Source organism: Magnolia sinica, chromosome 11 (assembly GCF_029962835.1).
Source record: "Magnolia sinica isolate HGM2019 chromosome 11, MsV1, whole genome shotgun sequence".
NCBI classification, from domain to species: domain Eukaryota; kingdom Viridiplantae; phylum Streptophyta; class Magnoliopsida; order Magnoliales; family Magnoliaceae; genus Magnolia; species Magnolia sinica.
In genome coordinates, this window is record NC_080583.1 from 2658826 (window position 1) to 2668299 (window position 9474).

General features: G+C 40.8%; 1 protein-coding gene across 2 annotated transcripts; it reads right to left on the minus strand.

Annotated features, from left to right (window-relative positions):
* Positions 1-1984: 1984 nt before the first annotated feature.
* LOC131218559 (type IV inositol polyphosphate 5-phosphatase 11) lies at positions 1985-8942 on the minus strand. 2 transcript variants are annotated; one of them, XM_058213168.1, is made up of 8 exons: positions 8601-8942; positions 7883-8042; positions 7632-7762; positions 6979-7055; positions 5704-5826; positions 3599-3783; positions 2700-2837; positions 1985-2334 (listed from the first exon to the last, which is right to left on the minus strand). In XM_058213168.1, the coding sequence occupies exons 1-8, from the start codon at positions 8630-8632 to the stop codon at positions 2143-2145; spliced, it is 1038 nt and encodes a 345-aa protein (XP_058069151.1). In that variant the 5' UTR covers positions 8633-8942; the 3' UTR covers positions 1985-2142. The 2 variants fall into 2 exon arrangements, with proteins under 2 accessions (XP_058069151.1, XP_058069150.1); XM_058213167.1 differs by having other exon boundaries at positions 5704-5829.
* Between the last annotated feature and the right edge of the window lie 532 nt (positions 8943-9474).

The window sequence follows — 9474 nt, forward strand, 5'->3', positions numbered from 1 at the left end:
CAGTGGGCCCCTTCTTGATATGGCAAGGGCCTAATATCATACCAGCCAGGCAAAGTGAGATTAGGGCTAGGTTTGGCAATGGGCAGCATTGACCCAGTAAGTCTTGAAATCTAGGCATGGTAAGGCAGTCGGGTCCAATTTGCAAGTGGAAGTGGATTGAGTAGTGTGCCACCCACCATCGACCTTGGTGGTGTATTGACGTCTGTTGTAGAGCGGGTCGTTGACAGTTTCATGGCCAAGATGGATTAGAAAAGGCCCGGTTGACGACAAAAGTGATCCAGACCGTCAGACCTTAAATTGGGCCTCTCTCGCAATCTAAAATGAGTTATTGGGCATAAAATATATGATTTTAGAGTAGAATGAGCTACTTTAGCCACCCAACCTGCTATGTCAGATTGTGCAAGCCAGATTTGCAAAATACCACCAGATCGACTATCATTTCCCTATATTAATTCTATTTTTACTATAAATAATAAGTTTTAGTTTGATTATAACTCTTCATCCATTGGGCTTTAAGAGTTGCGCCCAATGCAAGAAGTGCTTAGAATAATTAAGAGAACAGCTTGTTGAAGCCAAATAGGACACTTACTATTTTTGGCCGAAAACCTTGCGCACTAATAGATATCACAACTGTTTATAAATAGTAAGTTTACTATTTATAGTAAGTTGCAAATTCTAAGAGTTTTAGCTATAGTATGATTCTGAAATTTCTCTCATTGCTTAGTATTACTGTTTAAAGGGTTGTGAACTCATTTATTTCATTCATCAATCAAATTACGAATTTATTAGAATTTATTTTTATTTTCTTTACTTTCTTTCCTCGTGGATTCAAGAAGTCTCTGTGAGGAGTGCAGAGAAGTTCCGTGGATTTAGAACAGTTATCCCCTTGAGGAAGACTTAGCTTGACCTCACGTCCTTCCCTGTATCAACGTCACAAAGTTATGTGAACCCCACAATGAATGCATGTGTTATATCCATGTTGTCCATTCATTTTTGTGAGAAGAGCACAAAAACTTCAAGTAGACCACACCACATAAAGCAATGAGACAATAACGCCCACGTTGAAACCTTCCTAGGCCCACCATGATGTTTATTTGCCATCCAACTTATGCATAAGGAAATTAAACACAGATATCAAAGTTTTCAATGGTAGGTGTTTAATCCTCTGATGCTTTCAGTAGTATAGTCTACTTAAGCTTTGGATCTGCATCATTTTAATTAGGCTCATTCATTAAAATGATCTCGAAATGGACAGTGTGGATATTTAACATATATATTACGGTGGGGCCCACATGACTTGTTGATGTCAACACACCACTTATCGCTACTTCCTTATCAAGTTGGCCACCATTATATAAAAAAAGAATAAATAGTTTAGAGACATTTACGAGCAGTTTCTATTCAATGCACACATGTAGTCTTAAATAGGGCTGCCAATGGAATTACAATTTCAGTCAATTTCATATATGGGTGGCGACGTGTCAAGCAAGGGTCGAGCCAAGGTTGGCCTTAGCCTGACCTAGTCATTAAGGCCCTGGCCTTAATCAGGCTAAAAGGCTTTGGTCTTTAAACCAATTAGGATAAAAAGGACTTGGCCCTCATCCTATGGGCTAGCCTAATAAAGGATGAAATAATCAAAGGTCTGAATTTAAAAGTTTTCCGAGTTTCACCTCTATCCACTACGACTCCCATTAACCTTAGACCCAAAACTATTACTTTTAAACCACATGTACATTGAATGGGACCGCTCATAAATATCTTTATAGGGACCCACTAATAAATATCTTTATAGTGATCCACTTAATGGGTGGACCAAGCCGAAGGTATAAGCTGGGTGGAACATCAAGGCTAGATTTCAAGATGAGCCCAGCCCTCAGGCCAACTTCAAGGACCCAAGCCCTAACCCTGCAAGGCCAGGCCGGGTCACCAGTCTCGCAATTACATTGTTCTTGGACTTGAAGGGAACACAATGATCTCCTTAACAGGGTAGATATTACAAATACTCTTCTTGATTAGTCTATGATACAAATAAAAGAATCATTTCATTGGTTATTTCTCATCGTTCTATTGTTAATTACAAGAGAAAAGCAGTATGATTTTAATGGACTAATGTGCATGGTAATTAATACAACCGTTCTCCAATTAGAGAACTTGGTTACGTAGTGGGAAATTCGATTGCGGGTTGTTTATTTTTAAACAAAGATGGGCCCTCACAGGTTTATGATCAGAACTGTCGATCGAATCAACGGATTCATAAGAGCGTAACGCCACATCGATGTCGGCCGATTCCTCTATCTTGAACAAGATCCTGTCTGTCCATGATGGTACTCTCCCCTAGCAGTAAAACACAGGGTGAAAGAAATTTTAGCATGAATGAAACAATGGGTTTTGGGTGTGGGACATCAGAGCTGCACATCAGGTGGGACGGATCATCTACATTCCCTGGGCCATAAGATCACGTCGCCATGTTCGTCGAATCATCCAGTAAGCTGCACAAATAGGAAAAGAACCAGCCGTGGAAAAGAAAAAAAAAAAAAGGTTCCACATTGGCAATGCATTGTACGCATTACATGATGAGTTGAATGATGTGGTCTTTGGGCTGGTGAGTATGTGGCAGGGCCCACCCGATGAACGGCTCGCATGTCCCAAGCAAGAGGTACGTGCATAAACATTTGGAATCGATAGCAAGGACAATGTACCTTGTAACTTGTATCGTAATCGCTACTTCCAACATTGTATTTGTACGTAGGCTTGAATGCCAAGGTCCCCTCGCAGTATCCGTTGAAAATTTGCCCCCTTTCTGCCTCCCGTAGGAGCTGATCTTTGCTAGTCAGCGTCTGCAGTGACAATCAAAACAAAGCAAATGCAGTGATTTTTTTTTAATTTTTTAATCTAATCTTCATCGGCATAATCGAATGAGAATCTAAGCTCCAAATTCATATGATCTACGTTAGCGCTTCTAATGCCTCGATTAGTCACCCTTTCTTACTGAATATTTACGGATTTCTACTTGTTATTCAAACAAGACTTCAAAATAAAATTCATGTTTACATAGTAACATGCCTTTAATACCTTTCAAAGGCAGCTTCAAAATTTTAAGTTCTCAAGTAATGCATGAAAATAGAAAATGGAACCAATTGAAGGGTGACATCAAATCGCGTTGAAATTTCACAAAATGACATACTAACCGATGCTCGATTTCGACTATTGTTACCGGTCCACCCTCTATAGGAGTGGGTGAGACACTATCTAGGCTAAGAGTCATCTGGTCTATTATCAGTCCCAGTTGGGTTAAGCCAATAGAAGCATGGGCTAAGCCCTTGTGTTGATTTTTCATGCCCAATTACTAATTGGGCCAGCATGGTTGATTAATACGTAAAGGCCCAAAAGGACAATGGCCCAGCAATATTTGGATGAAAAGCTCATGGTCTGGGCCTAGATCCGGTTCAGTTATGACTGGGCTTGTCTCCTTTGGTCGTGAACCATGTCTAAACAAGCCTCCACCCATCCAAGTTGCAACACTTTCAACGGCTGTTATGGAATCAGAGTTTGAAATGTGATGGGCCTATATGGTGAAGAAGAAGATTTGGGCATATACCTTGTGAAGGTTTTTCTGTATCAGACTCCTTGCCGGTGACGTTTCGATGCCTTGAATTCTGTAATTGAGATCACCCAGCCAAACAGTGATATGTGGGGGCCTTGCATATGGGTTTCGGTTTGATAGTAGAGCATGGCATATGTACCTCCATTCCAAATTCCTTTCTTCAACATTACGCGTGTGGGCTGCATATGTGGAACGAACACCAAAAGCCCAACAAGATGAATTGAAGAAAAACAAGCATTGGGCTAACACAATAAATGGCCCACAAATATTATGGTAGATACCTCCAAGTTGACCCATAAAACTTAGGCCCATGATAATACAATAGACTCCTCTCATTGGGCCTATAACTACAGGCCCACTGAAAAACACATTGGCTGCTTGTAGTTGGGCCCATTCAATATCAGGCCTACAAAGTAAAGGTGTCCTTTTTTCTTTTTTTTTAATTTCCCGGGCCACAACTACAATTACCTTAAATCCGAACCGTCCAAATAGTGGAACACGCTAGATGGATTATAACCCATAAAGCACATTAATCAAAGGTCAGGATTGTTCAAATTGGTCCAATTCTAGGGATATGCACAATCTAGAGTGGACCCATTCTTTTTTTATCAAGAATGCATAAGATGGTGGAATCATACATGAATCGTGTCATAGGAGTCTATTTTTCATGTGGGGCCCATTCTTTGCTGATCCAGACTACTGATATGATGTCCCTCAAGATGGATGGACTATGCCTCATTCATGACTGTTATTTCGGAATGTTGTTGTATTTGATGGCTAAATGCTAACCGTTTAGTCATAGGCCACTGATCCAAGGGCTATAATGTCTTATCCGTACTGTTTTTCAGGCCCAATTCATCCATCAGTGGGTCCTCCAGATCAACAGTCTGGATCCTTAGACAAGGACCTTAAATATACAAACTGGCGTATAGGGACCTAAAATTCCCCCTGTAAAGTGTAGTATGCAAAATGATAATTTTCTAGTATTATTGAAATACCAATCAAAAAATAATAATAATAAAAAGAAAGAAAAGCATATGGTACTGGTATGCACGTGTGTGCGCACGTGCAAGTGTGTGGGGACGTGGCATGAACTGTAGGAAAGAACTTGAAAAATGCCAAACGAGTCGCTATTTTTTTTCCGTTTCGGGTACAATATTAAAATTAGGAAGTATCGTGTCGGTCACCTATAAACCGTGACATGCCACCTATAAGTCTGACACATGCCATCCCTCCTCCGTACACGTGGCAGGATTACATATCAATCGGATCCGCCCATCTGGTGGGCCCTATCATGGATGGCTTATGCCTCAAAATTCAGAGCTATTGAGGAACCGTATCCATCACTGTTTTCAGTTCCCGGACATAATGTGGATCACTAAGCATTTTGTTTTCCAGCGTTTGTTTTACAAGGCTACCAATCAGAAGGGCTAGGATCATCCGATCCACTTGTATTTTGAATCATTTCCCATGCATGATGGACGGTCCCAAATGGCTAAGTCATATTGTCACTGTCTATTTAAGAGATTGGTCCACCGCATTGTGGCTCTACCATCTAATCTTGATTCGGTGAGTCCGTGACAGTGGGGCCCACCTTGATATATGCGATGCATATCCACGCCGTCCTTCCGTTTTGGCAGATCATTTCACGGCAAGGGCCCAAAAGTGAAGCCGAACCAAATATCAGGTGGACCACACGACGGGAAACAGTGGTGATTGAATGCCCACCTTTAAAAAGGTTCTTGTGGGCCACAAAAGTTTTGGATCAAGCTTATATTTTTTTTTTCTCTTCATCCAGGTCTTAGTGACCTTATCAACAGGTTGGATGGTAAATAAATATTACGGTGGGCCCTAGGAAGTTTTTAATGGTGGGCGTTCAATCACCATTGGGTGGATTATACCAGTACATTTGTACTGACATTGTGTACTGCTGTATCTGTGGATCGGCCTGATTTTCATATCAGATGATCATCGTGTTGTGGCCCACCTTTTGTACCAATAGGATATTATACATATGTGACACTTTGGAAGGAAAAAATGGTCCGTATCATAGCTTATAATACAGCTGCTGCATCTGATCATTTCTCAAAGGAAATTACCTGAAAGATGGCATGATGTGAACTGCATATGGACTCCTTTGAAGCTGAGGCTTATGGTAACAGCTCCCTTCTTTCTCCCAATCAGTCCTCCAAATCCCCCGATGCTATGCTTTTCTACCTTCACTTCTAACACAGAAATGTACCAATTTAAAATGGGATTTGACGAAATCAACCGTGGTGATACATCCACCGTCCTCGGAAATTTGGATCAGCCAAATAATTTGAGAATTATACTAATTGGACGGTCCTGATCATCCGATTTTAATCTGTTGAATTTGGATTGCTGAACTTTCTATTGCTAACCGCCCATTTTCTAGCATGGAATGGATGGTTGAGATCACTCCATGCGTATGATTTTCAAGCCATACTACGTCAAGAACGGACCTTTGCTACTTGGACGGCATGGATTGATGTACGTATGGTGGATGAGTCGCCACCATCTTAACAGTCATCAGTCCATCTCAACCTAGTCTTATCCAAAAATTATCCAGTGCTAACGATATTATCTAAGTTATCAAGCATTCGATATATCTACACGTGGCACACATGATCCGAACCGTTCATCTACTCCATCATGTCGTTGGAGCATCACAAACGTCACCGGTATCTAGTGATCCTAGACGCTGATCATAGGACCACTGATGATTACAAATGGGCGAGGAGGTGGAAGTCCAACCAGCCGTTGATGTCCAAAAAACATAAATGTTCCGATCGATGGATAGGATAATCAGACTGATATGACGTTTGACGTACGGACAATCCACGGTGGGCCACAATAGATGAAAGGCTCAATTTCGCACGTGTGTGCCACGTGTACGGATATTGAGTGCTTCAGATATTAACTTATAGCCATTGAAATGATATTCCACCCCCTGCAAGGATAATGTGGTTTCGAGAAGTTTTCTAGGAGATTTTTCTAATTCCACACATGTGGAAACCGTACACATTCACACCCATGTGCATGTATATAGTATGACACGTGTTACATTAGGTGACCTACATTGGTTAGATCTTCTGGCATTAAAAAAACAAACAGGACCGTTTCACACCTCAGGTTGGCCATAGCATATCAAAATAAGAAGAAATTTTGACTGAATAATCTATTTACTTTGCACGTTATGGCCCACCTGTAGAGTGAATTTTTCTGATCTTTCAGGTAGGCAGAAGATCTAAAAACTATTTCTAACCTTATGGAGAGCTTAGATCTCACACACTTGTTTGGTATTTTAGGGGTGGAAATATCATCTCAGAAGAGAAGTTGGAAGTGGGGCCCACCTTTTGTTGAGAGATCTGAGTTCTTTTGCCCAAACACAAACAGCTGTAGAGACTGCATGATGGCTTCACCTACAAGTCTAGGGTTTCAAATAAAAGCATTTCAGACTCACAGAAAATAAAAAAAATAAAAAATAATATATATATAGAGAGAGAGAGAGAGAGAGAGAGAGAGAGAGAGAGATGTTTGCAGAATAAAATACACTAAGGCAATGCTTACAAGCTACAACCAGCCACACATCATTGTTTTTATGTAACTTGCAAATAGAAATTCTACTATCAAATATCCAAATTGATAACACCATGCAACCTGTTGTTGGTAATTTAAGAGACAACCCATCTCACATGTCCTACTTTGTTAAGTGTATACGATATCGAAGCGATGAATCGGTGGGACCCCCCATGAAAATCATCAGGTGCAAGAATCATGCATGCCAGTCCAATCATCAAGCAGCCTGATGTGTACAAAACAATGGATGGTTTGATCCAACGCGCATGTGCGGCCTGCCTGATCATTTCGCCAGCCTGATTTTTGCCCTGGTGATATTCATGGTGGGGCCCACATTTCTATTGGATCATATGTCACACTCCATTTACATGCCAGCACCTGCAGTGGGTTGTAGGTGATCATTCTTCAAGGGTTTATTTTCACTAACCTGTGAGTATCAACTAGAATTGCCTTCAACAATCGAGCGACGTTGTGCCTTGGCACTTCTTGCAGGCCCACCACAAATAGATCGAAGTTTCGATTACCACCAATGAGCTCAACGAAGTCCTCCGACGACACCTTCATCATCACAGAAGAAATCAAAAGAGCAGATCAGCAAGATGGATGTTTGAAGTACTACTCCTTCCAACTTAAGTGAAAACAACATAGAAAGAATGTGTACTGTTTGATTCACCTTACCTTTCCATTCATGTTCCATGTCACTATGCACATGCAAAGGACTGGAACGTTTGATGATGATTCACAGAAATTTTCAGCCACAACTGTTTTTATTCCTTCATGAATTGAATGGTGGGTGTTCGTCGCTGTGAGCCTTTTATGCCTATCCCTTGATCTCCTCCTACAAAAACCCCACCTTCCCATTAATCAAAATTTAAAAAAAAAAAAAAAACCATCACCATCATCAAGAAATAATAAGGAAAGAAAATGGTATTGATATTTACTAATTAAGGGTTTGGTTGCACCAAATATCATGATATTTGGTGCAACTAATTGCACCATAATACTAGAGAGATTCTAATTAAACCACTATTTGCATAGATATAATACACCCATTTTCTCTTTCAACAAAGTGCATGCCAGTCTGAATGGGGGTATAGTTATCAAAAGAGAGGGGGTAAATATCATTTGGTTGGTTAATATAATATGATTATGATGATGAGAGAGAAAGAATTAGAAATATACCAATCAAGTGAAATAAAAACAAAAATAAGATGTGGGTTGAATAAAATAAAATGAAAACATGAAACCCAAGGGGGGAGAGAGAGAGAGAGAGAGAGAGAGAGAGAGAGAGAGAGAGAGAGAACCAAGCAAATGAAATAAATAAAAAAGAAGATTTTGGCTGAATAAAATAAAATGAGAGAGAGAGAGAGAGAGAGAGAGGGGGGGTGAAGAATACCTTACAGCATGAACAGTGCAGCTGTTTCCCATGCCTTGCAAATGAGAAAGAATCAACCCCAAACATGTAGAATTCAAACCATGTATTTTGAGAAATAAAAATCCACCAATGTCCAGAAAGAAGAGAACTCCCTGAAGTCAGGGTCGCTGGCAATCCGTGTCTTTTAAAAGGAAAATCAAAACCAGATATTGCTGACTGGTGCCTTTTTATTGCATGACGACGAAATATCTGCCATTTGGCGGTGGAGCTGCTGATCTGAAAGTCAAGCAATGAAGGGTTGAAATACATGCGGGTTTGAAATTTCAAGTACGTGACCCTCTGTCTCCCTCTCTCCTTCTCCTTCTCTCTCTCTCTCTCTCTCTCTCTCTCTCTCTCTCTCATTGTTTGTTATTTAAATGGTGGCAACTTGTTATCGACACTACACGCGGAGTGCCTGCAGCCCCTCTGTGGGGCCCACCATGATGTTTGTGTATATCCACTCTGACCATCCGTTTCACCAGTTCATTTTAGGACATGGGCCACCACTGAAAACTTCTTGGGGCTCCAAGAAGTTTTGGATGGAATATAACATCTGGTGGGTGCTAAGAAGATTTTAGTGATGGGTGTTTTTATTGAGCTTTGGATCTACCTTTTGATTGGATTCCTATACTAAAATAAGATGATTAAGCTAATGGATGGAGTGGATGTAACACGTGTGACTGTGGGCCCATAGAGGTTAGGGCTATTGAGATCCCCTATGGGCAATCCCCACCCATGTTGAGAGCTTCAGTGGAGCCCATAGTGATGTGAATGTGAAATCTGAACCGTGCATCATGTGCATCGCCACGTGTTTACTGTATAGACAAAAACTGAGGTAGATCTATGACTTGAGTTG

Excerpts from the sequence above, each read along its gene's own strand:
- LOC131218559 (XM_058213167.1), bottom strand. The coding sequence starts at position 8,632 with ATGGGAAACAGCTGCACTGTTCATGCTGTAAG. Across the intron at positions 7,763-7,882 it reads CATGGAACATGAATGGAAAG|GTGTCGTCGGAGGACTTCGT; the intron begins GTAAGGTGAATC and ends GTGATGATGAAG. Across the intron at positions 2,838-3,598 it reads TACAGAAAAACCTTCACAAG|ACGCTGACTAGCAAAGATCA; the intron begins GTATATGCCCAA and ends TTGTCACTGCAG.